The 18,273-nt window shown below is 56.6% G+C and overlaps 1 protein-coding gene across 10 annotated transcripts in view; it reads right to left on the bottom strand.

The window, feature by feature from the left end:
- ARHGEF10L (Rho guanine nucleotide exchange factor 10 like) overlaps nucleotides 1-18,273 on the bottom strand; it is a 178,611-nt gene that overhangs the window by 56,600 nt on the left and 103,738 nt on the right. For all 10 annotated transcript variants that reach the window (XM_029228733.1, XM_029228728.1, XM_029228729.1 and 7 more), the window contains 5 exons: nucleotides 17,718-17,833; nucleotides 17,170-17,297; nucleotides 15,725-15,825; nucleotides 6,884-7,005; nucleotides 747-833 (listed from right to left, as the gene is read on the bottom strand). In XM_029228733.1, the coding sequence (XP_029084566.1) occupies nucleotides 747-833; nucleotides 6,884-7,005; nucleotides 15,725-15,825; nucleotides 17,170-17,297; nucleotides 17,718-17,833 (554 nt within the window). The remainder of the gene's footprint in view (nucleotides 1-746; nucleotides 834-6,883; nucleotides 7,006-15,724; nucleotides 15,826-17,169; nucleotides 17,298-17,717; nucleotides 17,834-18,273) is intronic.

Genomic DNA, 18,273 nt, shown 5'->3' on the forward strand with positions numbered 1-18,273 from the left:
GATGGAAGGATAATGGATGGATGGGTGGATGGATGGAAGGATAATGGATGGATGGATGGATGGATGGATGGATGGATGGATGGGTGGATGGATGGAAGGATGGAAGGATGCATCATGTGCTAGACGCTGAGGAAACAGTGAAGGACAAATCACCCTCAGAAGGGACATTTGGGCTGAACTCTGAAGGGTGAGCCAGAGTTTCCCTGCTTAAGTACCTGGAGACAGGAATAAGCAAGAGGAAGTAGAGGATGACCAGAGGGGTGGTGAGGCTGGAACCTCAGGGAATCTATGGGAGGCCACCATCTGCACACCAGGAGCATGGGGGGTGGGGAACACCTATTTGAATCGAGGGAGGCTCTGCCAGGAACCCCAGGGGCAGAAAGGTGGGCTGGGATCTCCATGAGAGATGGGCGGCCCTGCCCCCTGACTCCTGGAGTGAAGACCCTGCCATCCACATACTCCACACAGCTTCCCGTTCATTTCCGTCATGGCACCAAGGCCACTTCGAAGCTCACAAATAAGTGAGCTTATTTGTCCCTTGGTTTTCTATTGTCCCTGGTGAGGTCACACCTGCCAACTCTGAGCACAGAGCCTGGCACAGAAGTTCCCAGGAAGACCTTGCTGGATGAAGGTGCAGAAAATGGGGGCCACAGGCAGGCAGCTTTCTCCAGCACCCACCCCGGGTGCCACCCTCCCTGCTCATGCCCTGAGGCCAGAATCCCTGGCTGGGCCTGGGGGTTACTCACCCAGAGGTAGCCCTGTGGAAGGGAGGTGCTGACAGCCGAGAAGCCCAGCAGGGGACAGCTGACAGGGCTGTGGATCAGGGCCCCAAGCTGCAGAGACAGACGGCACACACAGGGTTAAGTGTCAAGGTGACTGAGATGCTGACATTTGACAGCAAGACCTTGGTCTGAACCACCCGAGGGGCTGTTAAACCTGCAGATTCCTGGGTCCCCTTCAGGCCCCGAGTGAAGCCCCTGAGAGTGGAGCCAGAAAGGGGGCAGGTTCCTCTCCAGGCAGCTCCTATGCACTCGCACTTGACCATCGCTCTCCTAGAACCTGCTGGCCAAAAGGAGGCTGAATGAAACTCTGGGCCAGCAGAGGGATTTTCAAACCAGGCAACTTCCAGATAAGATTTGTTGAAAACCACTAATGCCCACCCCCCATATTTTACAAACAGGGAAAATGAGGTCCACGGAAGACACGCAATTGCCCGAGGCCACGGGGACGGTAAGTGCATCCCCCAGGGAAGCACAATGGAGGGGGACCCTCAGGTCAACAGAGCCCCTCTGCAGACGACCCCTCCAGGACCAGAGGGCTGGGTCCGCAGTCTGGGGGCTCCGTCTGTAATGGGTTGTCACTGAGAACCACCAGCCGCTTGTTCCTTGTGCATCTGCTGTCCCAAACCCCATGCCTCTGGTGGCTCTCTGGGGCCTGTTTCCTGAGCTAGACCTGCCCGTCTCTCTCTCCCTGTCCACAACATTGGCCAGGACAGCAATGTGAGGAGATGGCCTGGCCCTTTCATGGGCCTTGCTGGAAACTCCAGCCAGACTGAAGGAGAAGGAGGCTGAGTGGGGAGAGCTCCAAGGTGCCCCCAGGAGAAATGCAGCACCGCTGGACCTTTTGACAGGCAGGTGCTGCCCTCTGCTGGTCCTGAGGACCCGGCCAATCCCAGCCCTGCTAGAATATTCTAATAAAGTCTCTAATGGCCATGGGTGAGGGGACCCAAAGAGGTCACCGCATCCAGCCCCCTCATTTAGGAGTTGGCAAACTTGAAGTTTGGTGGGTGGGGGGATGTGACTGGTTCAAGGTCACACAGCAAGTTAATGGCAAAGTCGGGGCTGGAATTCACTTCCGAATCCCAGCCCAGTGCTCTTTCTGGTTGAACTCTACCCAGAGGCCAGACTGCCAGGCTGGAGACCTTGGCACTCTGGGGTACAACTTATGCCAGGCCTACTGGGCACCCTCAGCCCCCTGTTCCCCATCACTTTGCTTCTTGGGGGGCCACATCCAGCTGGGTGCCTGGCCCTTTCTGCCACGCAGCTGCTCCTGTCCTCTCAGACGGGGAGGGGGCAACCACAGCCCTGGCTCAGACGTTTCCATGGCAACTCCAGCAGGCCGGATGTCAGCCCGGTCAACAGAGCCTGGGTCCAAGACGATGGCAAAAACTCAAACGGCTCCTTGGAGGGGCAAGGCCCTGGACCCAGAAGTTCTGTCCATGCCAGGAAGCCGACTCCCCAAAATCAAGGTGCCCCATGAAGAGTGGAGGAGAGCACAGGCTGTAGAAAGGAGGCCAGCTTTGGACGCGGCCAGCGGGCTCCAGTCCCAGCTCGGCTGCTACCAGCTGGGTGACCGCACAAACCCGTTCTTCATGGTCATGGGGACCTTGACACCCTGTCAGGATGGCCTTGGGGACTAGAGATGGTGGACATGAAGCCCAGCAGCGGCCAATGCTTACGAGGACTTCCTGTGGGATGCGTGGGCACTCGCTAAGCAGTAACACTCCGTCAGCAGAACAACACTATGGGGGAGGGGCTATTCCACATGAGCCACCGTGACACACAGTTAGGAGCCAGGGACCCACGAACAGCAATTCTGGCGGATGGAGGGTGACAGCCGGGACAGAGCCCACTTAGCTAGTGTACTGAGGCCTAGGCAAGCCTGCCGACAAGACCCTCTGTAGCTCTGGGATGCAGCCCCCAGGCCCCCAAGATGCTTGCATGTTAAAGCTCCCCAGAGTGGGCACCCACCCCCTCCCCAAGGCCCTGTCCCCAGCCAGGCCTCTAACTGGACCTCAGCCCAAGGGAGAAGGGGTTTGCACTGAGCCCTCCCCTTCCCACCCCCCTTGCCCGCCAGGGAGAGGCTTACACCTTGGATGGAGCCCAGGTTCAAGAAGAACCTCCCAACACCTGACAGTCAGGCTATCGCAAACCCCCCAAAACAGACACCAGTGACTTTTCCTTCCTGGTGACCAAGATGTCCTCAAATATTTGCTTCCAATTCTTGAACTCCGAAGGTAGGGCACACAGCAGACAGTAAGCATTTGACAAGAATTGTATCATTTAACCCTCACTACGACCCAATCAGGGAGGCACCACGGCCACCCCAGTTTACGCACTGAAGACACAGCTGGGACGTGCAGAGCTGGGATTCAGACCCGGGGCAGGTGGCTCCCATGGGGGCTCTTTCCCTCCCCCAAGCAATTCCCTGATGAGTCTGAAGGCCATGGTGCAGCCCAGCATGGGGACCGGCCATCCTCAGCACGGAGAGGAGAGATGCCCTTTCCTTCAACCCCAGCATCCCTGCTCCCTTGAGGGAAAGAACCCAGCACACACCCCCATCTGGCTGGCAGTACAAGAGGTCTGAGCTCATCTACGCTGGGAGGGGGTTGGAATAACAAGACTTTCCGGGAGAACAGCCTCGGCTGCAGCTCTCGTCGGGCCAGCCGCGGAGCCCGAGTCCTGGACCCCCAGGACTGGGCCTGGGGAGAGGCGTAGGCAGGGACCCACACGCTCACATCTGTTCGCGGTAATTGGACAAGGCCCTGGAGCTCAAGGCCCTAATCCACCTGCTGCCGGCACGGAGCCGATGGGCACATGTGTTTGGTCCGGGGTGGGAGGCAGGTGCAAGCAGAGGGCACGGTGTCTTGGGGCCCAGCAAACGGGGACATGCAGGCTCTGATAAGTCCCTCGGGAGCTCCACGGGCCCATCACTCGCGGGGATTCCCTCACAGCTCCCTTGGATCACTCGGGGGCGGGGCGGAGGGTGGTGTTCCTCGGGAGAGGTCGGGCAGCGGGCCGGGAGGGGGCTGAAGATGCTTCCAGCCTACACGGCCCCAGCCCCATGAGCTTCACATGAGGAGATTCTGAGGCCCAATTACCCCCAGGGAGAGGAGGCAGATGGCTGCCCGCTCAAGTGGGCGTTTCTTGCAGGGAGGCCCCGGAGGCAGCCGCCTGTCTGTGACCCCACCACCCCGTGTGGCCTGTCAGGGCATAGGCCCGCGTCCTGTATTCCCCAGAGGCCCAAGGCCCCGGGAGGAGATGGGACAATCCACTCCCCACCCCAGAAGTCCTTCTCCACAGGATGCGCTAGGGCCAGGAGAGCCGCAGGCAGGGGCGACCTGAACCATCCCCACCCCGAGGCCCACAGGCAACCCCCAGGAGGTAAGAGCCTCCCGTTATCAATAAATAAGGACTGAAGTCCTACAAAGGCTGGGACTGTTTGGTGGGGCGATCGCGCTGGGGCACGTGCCAGCCAAGCCCCAGGGAGCGGCGGGAAGGAACAGGATCGGGCAGGGGTCAAGAAAACCCTCCTTGCCCAGCGGGCAAGTTATCACTCCTGAATCCCTTCTCTCAGCCGCAAGGAGTAGCAGCCCCTCCTCTGAGGGCAGCTGCGGGGATCAGAGTTCATCGCTGGGAAATGCCCAGAACAGAGCCTGGCACAGATGCCTCTGGGAGGGGCCTGACCCCAAGTTGTCAAGACTAAAGGACTTTAAGTCATATCGCTGTTGCTGTCATTGTTGTTGTTGTTATTACGGCCACTGTCCACTGAGCACCCGCTACCAGTCAAGCTCAGTGCTGGGAACCTGACCCAGCCTCTCTCACTGAATCCCTAAATCAGGCTGTGGAACAGGAAACAGCAGCCCACGCCGCTGACACCAGCTTTCGGGAGCGCAAGCCAAATACTCAGCTCATCCGTCCTCTCCGTCACCCTGAGGCCCCGTCTAATCTCTCACCAGTTCAGCCATTCCTACCCCAGAGCGCTGCCCCAATGTTTGCCCACCAGGGCCGGGACCAGGGTGAGGAGAGCGGGGCACTCATCCCAGGGGCACATCTTCAGCGGGGCCCAAACACTCAGAGATATATTTTAACACAATCAAGAAAATATTTTAACACGATTTGTTTACAATAAAAATGCAAAAAAAAAATCCATAGTGAATAATTACTAAGAGTTTAAATAAAGACAGGACATGACCCTGCCTCACCCTAATGCTGGCTCTTTATTTACCCAAAAAAGCTGGCAAACCAAGGCCACGGTTTGCTGGTCTGATTTTTTTTTTAAGTATTGTGTGAAAATATCACTTATTTCGACCATGAGTGCCTCACTCGTCTCACGCTAGTCCTCCCCGGCCTCCAGCCTGGCCTCCTCCCCAGCCTCCACCTGCACCAAGTCCCACCCCATCTCAGCAGGACCCCAGCGCCAAGCTCTGCTCCGGGCTCTTGGTCTCCAGCCCTGCTCCCTCCGTGTCCACGGTTCACTCCCACACAAAAGCCAGAAGGATCAGATGATCCTTCCAAAATATAGACCAGATCGTGCCAGTCCCCTGCTTGGAGCCATGCTTGGCTTTTCGTTGCCAAGAATGAAATCCAAACCTGACCCAGCCTGCGAGTCCGGTGTGGCCCAGCTCACCCACCATTGGGCCTCCCCTCCCAGCTCACTGAGCTACAGCCATGCCAGCTGCCCCAACTGCTCCTTTCATGGGCTTCTGTGTCAGTCTGTCTTGTCTTGTCAATATTTGAAATATTCTACCCCTGGGGCCTCAAGGGGTTGGATCCTCCTCGCCATTCGGGGCTCACTTTATTTTTTTATTTTTTTGCAGTACGCGGGCCTCTCACCGTTGTGGCCTCTCCCGTTGCAGAGCACAGGCTCCAGACGCGCAGGCTCAGCGGCCATGGCTCACGGGCCCAGCCACTCCGCGGCATGTGGGATCTTCCCGGACCGGGGCACGAACCCGTGTCCCCTGCATCGGCAGGCGGACTCTCAACCACCGCGCCACCAGGGAAGCCCCGGGGCTCACTTTAAATGCCACCTCCACTGAGAGGCCCTCTCTGACCCCCTAGCTACGTGGCTCCATCTCTGTATCTATTATATCGGATTTATTTTCTTTATGACACACAGCACTCTTTTCTATTTGCTTTTGTTTGCCGGGGCGGGGGGGTATTACCTGTCTCTCCTCTAGATTGAAAGTTACATGTAGGCAGGAACCTTGTATGTTTTGGTCACCACCATATTCCCAGTGTCTGGCACAGAGCCTGGCACACAGTAGGTCCTCAAAAATTATATGCAGAACGGATGAATGAATGAATGAATTGGCATCTCAAGGGTACTTTAGCTGTTTAGAGCCCCTATCTACAGCCCAGTTTGTCTCTTGGGGATTCATCTGGGCCTAGATCCCCTCCCTGGAGCTCAGATGACCTCATCTCCTTGGGAGGCGGATGGGCAGTAACTACTCCAGGTGGGGGGGTGAGCTCAGCCGGGACATCGGGGACAGATGACATTGGAAGTGAACATCCTTGTGGTTACAACCTGGGGCGCTGGAGTCAGCAAGGTTCCAATTTCTACAACTCGCTCATCCTTACCGGCGGTGTTGTTTTTTTTAGAAAAATCACGTCACCTGTCTGAGCCTTAGCTTCCTTACCTGTGAAACAGATCTAGAAACATCTATTCATGGGGTTCTTATAAATATTAAAACAAGACAGTGACAGCAAAGCACCAAGAGGCATGATGGCTGTGGAGCCAAAGCTGGCTGCCCCACGGCAGCATCATAAAGGGTGAAACCCACAAAGTCTGGCACGGCCAGGTGGGCCTATTACCGTCTATCTTCTGAGCTGGAGTCACGCCATCAACTGATGAGATCATTGCTATGTGTCAGCTCAAAATGATGGAATTTTCTGTTCAATGACCCACAGAGGGCATCTGCCCCCTTTTCTGGGGGGGAAAGCTGACTCTGAGAACAACAAAAAGGCTCGATCAACTCCGTCAGCAAGAAGTCTAGAAGCTGAAGCTGGAAGCCAGGCCTCCCCTGCCGTGGGCGCCACCTGGAAACCCTGGTTGTCCCAGGAGCCACCTTCATGGTGGGCTCAGCAAGATGCGCGCCACTCACCTGCAGGCTGAGGCCCCGGGGAGAGAAGGCAGGGATGCAGCAGGCCAGGATTGGGCACCAGAACGGGGCTTTGCTCTTCTTGTCCTCGTCCGGACACAGCCAGCCCGGCTGGTTCTCCTCCCCTGCGGCAAGAGGAAGGAGGTGGGAGGAGCTGGTCAGAGAGCGAGGACCAAGTGGACTTCCTGAAAGCCCAGGAAGCCACCGCGGGCCCCAGAGGCCTGGCCCACATGCCCCACGGACCCAGCCAGCCGCTCCCCCAGCCCCACGCCTGCCCGGTGAGATGAAATCCAGCCTCACTCCACGGTCACAGCCATGGGTCCCAGGCTGGGAGTCGGGAAACCTAAGGCTTCAGTCCCAGCTTGCCCACCTTCTCACTGAGCAACCTTGTGCAAATCTGCCCGACGCTCTGAGCCTCGATTTCTTCACCTATGAAATCGGGACGATGAAAATGCCTTCATCCTGCAGTTGCTGCGAGGATCCAGTGAAATAGCACGTGACAGGGTTTCAAAAGGCATTAAGACACTGGGCACAGTCCAGGCCCCTGCTACCTTGACCTTACCTTCTAGAGGCGGGAGGCGGCCAAAAACAAGTAGGCGGACAAGAGGATTTTGGATTGTGACAGCGCAGCCATGACACTTTTATACCTGTGATGACGATGGTCAAGAGGAAGACTCTCTCTCCTGCTCCCTTTAAGACCTACCCTGAAACCTAGGAGGTCACCTGCCTCCAGGTCCCCCAGTCGAGCTGGCATCGAAGCCCCTGGCAGCCTGTTAGAAGTGCACATGCTGGGCTTTCCTGGTGGCGCAGTGGTTAAGAATCCGCCTGCCAATGCAGGGGACACGGGTTGCAGCCCTGATCCGAGAAGACCCCACATGCCGTGGAGCTACTAAGCCCGTGCACCACAACTACTGAGCCTGCGCTCCAGAGCCCACGAGCCACAACTACTGAAACCCGCACGCCTAGAGCCCATGTTCCGCAGCAAGCGAAGCCACCGCAACGAGAAGCCCGCGCACCGCAACGAAGAGTAGCCCCCACTCGCCGCAACTAGAGAAAGCCTGCGCACAGCAACAGACCCAATGCAGCCAAAAATAAATAAATTTATAAATTAAAAAAAAAAAAGGAAGTGCACATGCTGCTCAGGCCCAAGCCAAGCCTGGACCCTGGACCCTCACCTGGAGATTGCTACGCTCAAGAGCATCTGCTCAACCACATTCTCTGTGGAGTCTCCTTCACATGGGTCTAGGCTCCCTCACACGCCACCACCTCCAAGAAGTCCTCCCTGCTCACCCTGGCTACAATGGCCCCCTTCTCTCAGAAACCACACTAAACACCCTGTCTTATTTCCCATACAGCTTTCACAATCAAAAATCACGTTTTCTGTTTCCTTGCTTACGGTCTGTCTCTATATGTCTGTAGAATGTAAGTTCAAAGCAGTAGGGATCTGGGTTTTCTTGTCCGCCACTATCCCTCTGGCACCCAGCACGCTGCCCACACATAGTAAGTGCTCGGCGAACACGGGTTGAAAGAATGAATGAGTGAGCAAATGAGTAAACCGCCATCTCTCCTGAGGAATTCTCCCTGCTAAGGAGCCCATATTCTTTATACTCCATCTGATGCCTGCCCTCCAGGGATCCCATGACGGCAGGGGCAGGGCGCAGCTCAGACACGCCCAGTATGTGTCCAGGCGTCAGGCACACTCTGAGGGCGTCACGTGTGCTCCCTGGCTGGTTTTCACAATAACCCAGCACAGTCAGAATAACAATTTTCACCTTACAGATGACGAGACTGACAATTAAGTAAGCTGAGCAAGTCACGTGCACGGCTAGGCGACAGAGCCCACATGCGGACCTAGGTCTGTCTGACTGACAGGCTGAGCTCTTTGCACTAATCCAGGCAATCTTCCAGCAATCAGACCCCCCAGTGACACCCCTGGGCATGAATGACCCTGGACATGGTGACACTAGACAGTGAGGAGGTACTCTGCCCCGAAGATCCAGAGGCACTGGACAGGCCACCCCAGGTGAGAGAGGCCACTTAACGCAATGACATCAAGATGAGGGGTGCCTAGAGCTTTGGAGATGGGAGGAGAGGTCACCAACCAAAGGGTCCGACAGCAGCCTTCCCCCCACCACCACACACATCTACTCAGCTACAAGGAGGGAGCGTCAGCTCAGCCCAAGGGTGCCCCGCCGCCACATGGGGACCTCCTGACCAGTCTTTCTGTGCTCACTACTGCCCCCTACAGTTGGTCCTCCCCACAGCAGCCAGAGCCATCCTGCTAAACTTCCCCTGGACCTCGTTGTTCCCCTGCTTAAAAATGCCTACTGAGTCCCCGACCAGTTGGAATAAAATCCAAACTCTTCCACAAGAGCTGCAAGGACCCTCCTTCCCTCTCAGCCTCATCCCTCGGCTGCAGGCTCCACCATGCTACGCTTTCCTCAGCAACTTAAACGGGACGAGCCCGGAAAGCTCCCTCTGCCTGGAAGGCTGCACTCAGCTCTCTCCAGGGCTGGCTCTGCTCCTCTGCGAGGCTTAGGTTGCGCCTCCACCTTCTTGGAAAGGCCTTAACTGACCATCATCCCGTCCGCCGCCTCCATCACTTTCTGTTTCAGCCCCTGTCGGTGTGTGTAGTGGCCCCCGACCACAATTTCCAGCTCTTTTACTGGCTTGTCTCTTTTCTCCTCCGTGTGTGTGTGTGCGCCCGCGCGTGCGCGAGTGCACACGTATATGTGCGTGCGTGTGCACATGTGAGTGTTTCATCGTGCTTGTGTGCCCAGAGGCTCCCCTACAACGCCCATGTTCCATGACGGCTGAAACCTTCCACACCATCTCCTTCTGTACCCTCCAAACCCCTCACATGGCGCTGGACACACAGCAGACCATCAACACCCTCGTGTGGCATGAACACAGTCTCTTCCTGGAGCCTCATTTTCCAGATTTGTCAAATCGGAATGATGGCCACCAAGAGCAGTCACCACCCCCAACCCCCGGCCAGCACAGAGCGACACTGCAGAAATATGGTCAACTGCGGGAGGGGGGGGGACAGGAGGAACCAATCCAACGGTACGAAGCTTTGCTTTTGCAAGGTGAGTGAATCCTAGAGATTATCTGTACAGCCTATAGCTAACAATTCTGTATGACGTGCTTAAAGATTGGCTAAGAGGATAGATCTTATGTTAAGCGGGCTTATCACACACACAAAAAATAATAATAAGGAAGAGGGCAGGAGGGAGCTCTTCAGAGGGTGGGTTTGTTTATGGCGTAGACTGTGGCGATGGAGTTCACAGGGGTATGCTTACCTCCAAAGCCATCAAGTTGTATTCTTGAAATATGGATAGCTCTTTGTATGTCAATCACACCGCAATAAAGGGGCTTTAAAAATGCCGTTTAGGTCTGCGTGTAGGTCACAGCAGAGAGAAGCCGGAATGCGGGGAAAGGTGCGGAGGCTCTTTGAGAAGATGAAGACATCCGCAAATGTCAGAAATTATTTTGTGAACAGCTGGCTCCGACAGAGGCTCCGGTGCCTGCCCCACCCCCTCAAGTAGTGGAGGCGCTGGATAGGGAGCTCACTCCCTAAACGGGCCAGAGGCGTCCCCGGTGTCAGGCCCTCTGCCCCACTGAGCCCTGGAGACAGAGTCGCATGAAACCTGGTTCCCGCCACCGAGGAGAAGAGGCCATCAAGGAAAGTACAACGATGGCACAGGATGGGCATCACCGAAACAGAACGGCTGTGCGCGCCGCACTTCACGGTTTACAAAGCTCTGTCCCGCACGTCATCCCACAGACACCAGGGGAAGTCGGAGTTCCCATCCCCGTCTACACTGGGGAAACGGAGGTCAGGGAGTCAAAAACAGGGTCCAGGAGCCAAGCAAATAACCTCTGGGGCACCTTGCACAGCGCCCGCGGCCGGGCCGTGACAGCCGAGACAAGACCGCCCGCCCTGGGGGACACCACTTCTCCTTGGCAGGAACTCACATCACAGCCACCGCTCTGCCTCTTGGACAAGGCTCCGGGCAGTGAACAAAGATGATCGAGATTGGAGAGTCTGGCCCTGCTCTCAAGGAGCTTACAGTCACGCAGACCCTCGCCTCCCCAGGGGCAGGAGCCCGAGACAGCAGTCAAGCCCACCTGCTCGCCTGGAGCTCAGCGGGTGGAGATAAGCCCCCGTGCCCGCCCGTCACCACATCGCCCCAAGCTCATCCCTCTCCTCCCGCCACGCACCCACAGCCCATCAAGTCCTGACAACTTATCACTATACGTTCCTTTAATGATCTGACCTTCTGGTTTCAGGTGGTGCCTTCCCTGCCTGCGACTGGGAACGTTAAAAGAAACTGGAGTTGTTGTTCCCCATCTGCCGCTGCCATTGTTCCCCTCACAAAACCAGAGAGGCTGAGACCACATTAGAAGGCTGTTACCACTGGAAATTGAAAGCCCGCTTGGGATAAGTGACATTAAGAACAGGCACCAAGGGCAAAGCTGCGATTTCCAACTGACGTTAAGTAGGGGCTTATTTAGCCTCCAGCTCTGTTTGCCAGCGCCCACCGAACTCGAGAGTACTCCAGGGGGCAGTGGGAGCAGCTCCAGGGCCGGAGCCCACGTCCCCTCTTGCTCCCCCCACCCCCTGAGCCCTCAGGACCACCCGCCGGCTGCAGGAAGCCGACTCTGCCGGAAGGGCCCTGCGGGGTACAGAGCTGGACACTTAACCTCTCCTAGCCTGTGGCCTCGTCTGGAAAATGGGGGAAATAATCCCAACCATTTGGAGTTGTTGTGAGCACTGGAAAGACTATATTTAGTACCTAGTGTACACCAGGCACTCAAGGAATAGTGCCCATTATGACCACCGTCCTCATGGTTGAAAAGCTGCCTATTGCTATGCCCGAGGTCAGACCACCCGCCGCCACTGGGCTGAGTCCGCCACCTGCGCTGGCCCTGCCCCGCTTCTCCAGCCCCACCTGCCTCCCAAACTCCTCCTGAGTCCCAGCACCATGCCCTTCCTGTCACTGCTGGCCCAGCGGACAGTTTGGGCTGCCCTTCTCTTCCTTCTTAAATCCAAGGCCCCTCTCACACTTCCCAGCACCACGGAGATGCTACTGGCCATGGCCACAGACATCAGGGCTGCTGGGACCTCAGCATGCATCTTATCCTGCAGGGAGAGACGCTGGGGTCCAGGGAGGCCAGGCAGTGGCCATGATCACCCAGCTGGGGTAAAACCCAAGTCGGGTTCCTGGGCCAGTACCCTCGGTCCCCCTCCTGGAGGGCAGACCTACCACTTCCGGCCAAGGGCTTGGGCAGGTCCCTGGCTCTGGGACGGTTGAGGGCTAATGGAGATGAGAGATGAGGGTTGGAACACGCTCGGCGGCACGCAGCCTGAGCCACGCTCAGGACTCCGCAACCAGATCCGTCATAAGGTGGCGCGTCAGTGTTACTGTGAGGAATGAAGGCTGGAAAACTAACCAAGCCACAGGCAGTGGGGAGAGCCAGCCAGGCCACGCCCAGCGAGGACCTGTCCCTGGGAGCGTGGGATTAGCCTGGGGCCTGCCCAGCCCAGGTCCTCCAGGGGTGGGAACCAGGAGGGCCATGGGGGGAGAGGCTGCAGGGGTCCCTGGGCCAGGGATGCAGCAATTAGAGCTGTAAGGGTTGTGGGGGGGATGCGGGAAGGGAGAGCTGGAAGCCCCAATCTCCCCTTTCCCCACCCCCACACTTGGAGCCTCCTATCTGCATCTCTTTTCTGTAGCCTTAATGAACAGAGACTAATTGGCAGAGAGAGGGGGAGGGCATCCTGGCGCATGACTAAATGTCATGTGACCCCAGGCCAGTCACTTCCCCACGGTGAGATGCAGACACCCCTTTCCTAGGAGCTTCTCCGGTCTGCCAGGCGCCTTCCAGGCACCATCTCCCCATACGCTCAAAAGATACCCTATGAATATCCCCATTTTCTGATGGAGAATCCAAGGCATGCAGAGGTGAAATCATTTGCCCAAGATCTCGGAGCTGGCAAGTGGCAGAACCAGGAACTGAACCCACGCTGTCTGGCCCCATTTCACGCAGTGCTAAGATCCTGAAATGCAACAAGGAAAAGGCCCGTGGAACTCTAGGCCAAGTTACTGAGGAAGCCTGCCTTTCTCAGGCCGCACAGCATAGCAGTGGCCACACTGGGATGTAAACTGGGTCCCCAGATTCCCCAGGACCCCTGCCCTTCCAAGGGACAGAACTGCCCCCGCCCTCTCGGATCCCAGGCACCCCCAACTCCAGCCCTCTCTTTAATCTTTAGTGGATTATGATCTCAGCACGCTGGAGTCAGGGAGAGAGAAAGACGGAGAAAGAAAAAAAAAAATTAAAAGAATAACATCCTTTGTGCATAAATGTTTTTAACGGTTCTGTTTCTAACGGGCCTATTTCTAACGGGCTTATATTGTTTTCCTCGGCACCAGGCACTGAAGATTAAAAAAAACTGGCAAAATAGAAGAAACAGATTATTCAAGCCCCAGGGGAATCCAGGCATTCAAATAAGATTTCAAATGACTCTCTTTCCATTAAAACTTTTGCTGCAGTGAAACCATGTGGAGATAAGGCAGCCGAGCGTCTTCACAGGCCGCCAAGAACAGAGATGCTCACATCTGTCGGCTCCTCTCCCACCAGCGCCAAGGCCCACTCGGCAAAGCACCTGGGCTTCAAACGGGAGATGCACCTGCCTTTAGCGGGTGTACAAACAGGGCTCGGGAGCTTGCCCTAGATGCACTGCTCCACAGGAAGGGGACAGATTGGAGTGGGTGGCCCGAGGCCCGGCAGGCAGGCCACCTTAACCTTTCCTCGGCTGGAATCTCCGAAGCCCTCTGCCAGGGCCGGGGCAGCCTCTACCTAAAACCCTTCCTCCACCCTCCGCAGGCCTCCTGGTCGCCCAGAAACATCCAGCGGAGGCCTGTGCAATGTCAACGCCCGATCCAAGAAGGGGCTGGCTGAGCAGAAGGCTCTGATGCCGGCTCCTCCAAAGCCACAAACTTTTCCCCGTTTCCCTCCCCAGTCTCCACATGCCTCTCTCCGAGTAGCAGCCAGAATGATCCACTTAAATAGAAATCAGTTCACGCCGCTGTCCGGTTCTCTCAGCTCTGCAACCCACAGCCCCACGCGTCAAGAAACAGCTCCACGCACCTCACCCTGGCTTTCTGGAAAACCTGCTCCCCACTTCCACCTGTTTCCCCCCACACCCCACCATTCATCAACTCTGGCTACCTCAGGACCTTTGCACTTGCCGTTCCAAAGCCTGGATCGCTTTACCCAGACCTCTGCACAGCTTCAGATGTCACCTCCTCAGAGGCCCTCCTTGACAGCAGTCCCGGCCCCCAGGCTCGATGCCAGTCACACATCCAGCTCTACCCCCTCACAGCACCAACCCCTCCCTGTTGATTTGTTCCTCATGTAAATCTCTCCCTGCCCCTCATAAACTGTAAGTTCCTTGAGAACAGCGACCTTTCTGTTTTTGTCATTGTTCTTTTCCCCTATGCCTAAAATTACTGTAGAGACTCAATAAATAGTTTTTTTGTTTTGTTTTGTTTTTTTGCGGTACGCGGGCCTCTCACTGTTGCGGCCTCTCCCGTTGCAGAGCACAGGCTCCGGGCGCGCAGGCTCAGTGGCCATGGCTCACGGGCCCAGCCGCTCCGCGGCATGTGGGATCTTCCCGGGCCGGGGCACGAACCCGTGTCCCCTGCATCGGCAGGCGGACTCTCAACCACTGCGCCACCAGGGAAGCCCAATAAATAGTTTTTTAATTGATGAAAGCCATTGACGAAGGTCCTGACTCCTTTCCAGAAATGTTTTAAAATCTATCGGAAATACATATCTATCTAGATAAAGATCACACCAGAAATAAAAACAAACAAAACCCCAGAAATCACTGCTATTGACTGGAATCGGCAAATGGGAATTCTAGTAGGTCACAGCAAATAATGGTCCTGATCGGCAAGAAACCAGGCCTTTTGCCAATTCAAAAAAACACAAAGTAATTATAATTTAATGAATGTGGTTTGGCAGACAGAAGCTCACTAACTTGAGGAAGCAGAATGGACAGGGATTGAGAGTGGGCTCTGGGAGCCGACTGCCCAAGTTCTGAACTCCTCCCTGCTGTGTGACCTCAGGCAAGTCACTGCACCTCTCTGGGCCTCAGAATCCTCAGCTGTACAAAGGGATTCACAACAGACTTACCTCTTAGAGTTATTGTGAACGTGAAATGAAAGAAATGTGTGTAAAATGCTTAGAAAAATGCTTGCCGCACAGGAAGCACTCTATAAATAGAAATACCCATTATTTATCTGTACTATTATTAGGGGGTGCATAGGAGAAAAGAATTATAAAGATTTCTTTGCTTGAGAATCAGTTTAGTCTAACCTGCATCATTCTTTATGTAACAGTTTTATTGAGATATAATTCAGCTACCATAAAACCCACCCCTTTAAAGAGTACATCTCACTGGTTTCTAGTATATTCGCAGACTTGGGCAACCATCACCACTATCTAATCTGAGAACATTTTCATCACTCTCACCAAAAAAAAAAACTTTAGTGGTGACTCTCCATTCCCTCCTCCTCCCAGGCCCCTGGCAACCACTAATTTACTTTCTGTCAACTCCCACCATTTTACAGATGGGGAAACTGAGGCTCAGAGAGGGGAAGTGACGTGTCCAAGGTCACAAAGCAGAGCCTCTGGCCCCAGTTGTTTCTCCGCTGCACCATCTCCCTCCACTCAGAAGCCTCCCTGCCCCCCAAGACTGGATGATGCCCTCTGACTCACATATACACTCCCCAGACCTCCCCTCTCCACACTCCTGACCCCCGGGGCTTTACTCACGGAGTCCGATCTTGGCCAAGTGCAACCTGTTGACCCAGGAGATCTTGCTCAGGGGGTTGGGGGTGATGAAGACCACCATGAAGCTGATGGGGCGGCCAGACCTGTGGTGAGAGGGCAGGAGCATGAGCGCTGGAACGGGGCCTGGCTCACCCGGGAGGTACGCAGCTCTTCCCCCCAACCACCAGCCCTGGAGATAGAGCGAGGTCTGTGCAGAGCATCAAAGCATGGCCAGAGAGGCCAGTGGCCTGGCAAAGCCTCAGTCCCCTGGGGGAGGACTCCCTCCACCCACCACAGCCCCGGGGAGGGGGCTGGTAACTCCCCCGAGCGACCAGGCCGCGGCCCCCAGTCCAGCCCAGGCACCCCGGCGTGGGTGCCTAGCAAGGCCACGGGGGGTCTGGCCCTCTGCAGGCTGTGACTCGAGAGGCCCTCCAGGGCACCGCCTGGTCAGGGTTCCACAGGCCTCGTCAGACACCTGCACACGCCTGACCCGGAGCCTCTGACTCGGGCCTGTTCCCAGCACCTGGCACAGGGCACTTGCTTGGTAACTGCCTCCTGAACGGACACATGAATGAATGGAAAAATGAATGAATGGCGGTATGTACAGGCTTGGGGTGGCCAGAGGTCACTGTTGTCACCACACTGTCATCTCACCTTAGAGCAGCGGAAGCCCCTTCATTGTTCTCCGGGGCCCATTTCCCCGCTGTGAGCCAACCCAACCCCCGGGAGGTGGACAGGAAGGTGAGGAAGGGGCGCAGAGAAAGGGAGAGAGCCGCTCAGCAGGACACTGTGAGCCACTGTGCGAGGGCACCCAGAAGGTTCCAGGCTGCTGACCCTCAGACTCCAGGCCTGGGCCTTGCATCCTGGCTCCCGGACCTGCCTCAGACCACAGCGCCCCAGTCTCCCCTTCCCTGCAGCCACTGTGCTTGTAACACTGTCCCCACCCAACCGAGAGGTCAAAACCTGGGCTCTGAGCCCCTCACTGCGCCAGCCTAGGCTTCGGAGTCAGACTCCTCAGAACCCAGCTCTGCCACCTACTTCTGAGCCTCACCTTCCTCCTCTGTAGAGTGGGGATCAGACAGATCGCCTTCCCCGCCTCTGCATCAATTCCACAAACATCAGCTGTGGGTCAACTGAGCGTGAGCTCCTGCAGGAGCATTTGCGGGGAGGCTGGATCCATGAGAGGAGAGCCAGGGCCTGGCCCCAGGGGACTGCACAGTCTGCCAACCGCTGGCAGGGTGTCCCAGTAGCCTAACAGAGGACAGGCTCACCCCAGGTACAAATAGGTTGTTCGTTCATTCATTCATTCATTTGACCACGAGCACCTGCTCTGTGTCAAATGCTTTGCCGGGCGCGGCCCACGATGCGTGTACGCCCACGCCCACCCCCGCAGTGCTGGCAAGCAGGCTGGTCCCGACGCCCCTCTCCAAGGCCCCTCTTCCTCTCACTTGTCGGGTTTCCCGGGAAGCAGGAGCCTGAGGCGGCACTTGTTGGCCGAGTGGATCTCCTCCTCCTTCACCCGCATAAGCCTCTGCAGGGCCAGGCACCAGTCTTGAGCCACGGTCATGTTCAGGTTCTAGGGTCAAGGAGGCCAAGGAGGTCACCATACAGCCCTCTGGCTCCCCGAAAGCCGCCCCAGATCCCACAGCAGTCGGGTCCCCAAGGGGAGAGGAGCCGGGGGGTCAGTGCGGGAGCTCGACCTGGGCGGCTCACTCGGCCACAAGCGGTGGGGGAATGCCGACTCCCCGGGCTCCAGGCCCTGGTTCAGACCTTCCCCCCTCCATGGCACCCCTCCTTTGAGAGGGACACACCCTCCCAGCCAGCTTCCTCTCCAGAGCTTCAACCCGAACCGGAGGCCACCCACCAGACTTCCAGGTAGCGACAGGAGCTTCAGACAGTACTGCTGCTAGTGGGAGCCCAGAGGCCAGGGCACATCGGGGGACAGGGCGGGAGAGGAGCCCACCCACACTTTCCTGCCGAGGCCGGTGCTGGGTACCTGGTAGGTGCCATGCAGCGTGCTGACAAGGAAGGTGATCTGTTCCACCACAGCCAGGTCCTTCTGCAGGTCCTGCAGCTCCTGGAAGAGGCGCGGGGGCCCGAGGTACACCTTATCTGGGCAGAGAGAGACCCTACTCAGCCTCAGGGGTGGGGAAGGCACCACCAAGGGCCCAAGCAGGTACTCACTGCAAAAAAGAAGAGCTGTCGCCCTGGAGATGTGGCACTAGAGATACAGAAGGAAATGTACCAGGCTCTTGTCTACTAGCGGGGACAAATCCAATCACGGGTAAAGTCTAGCGCCTAGGATCTGGGCCCCTCTCAGTCTATACAAAGTGTCACAGGAGGCCAGAAGACTGAGAACCAACTGTGCCCATGAGAAGTGAGGAGACTTCACAGGCCCAGGAGAGCTGTGGGCACTGCCAAAAAAGGAAAACCGCAGGTGCAAAGGCACTGTGGCATAAGGAAGCCCAGGAACAGTAAGTTGTTCAAAGATGTACTAAGAACCTACTATATGGCAGGTTCTAGTCTACATGTTGGAGAGACAGCTGCAAATG

Source organism: Monodon monoceros, unplaced genomic scaffold (assembly GCF_005190385.1).
Source record: "Monodon monoceros isolate NGI ecotype Baffin Bay Population unplaced genomic scaffold, NGI_Narwhal_1 Super_Scaffold_18, whole genome shotgun sequence".
Classification (NCBI taxonomy): Eukaryota; Metazoa; Chordata; class Mammalia; order Artiodactyla; family Monodontidae; genus Monodon; species Monodon monoceros.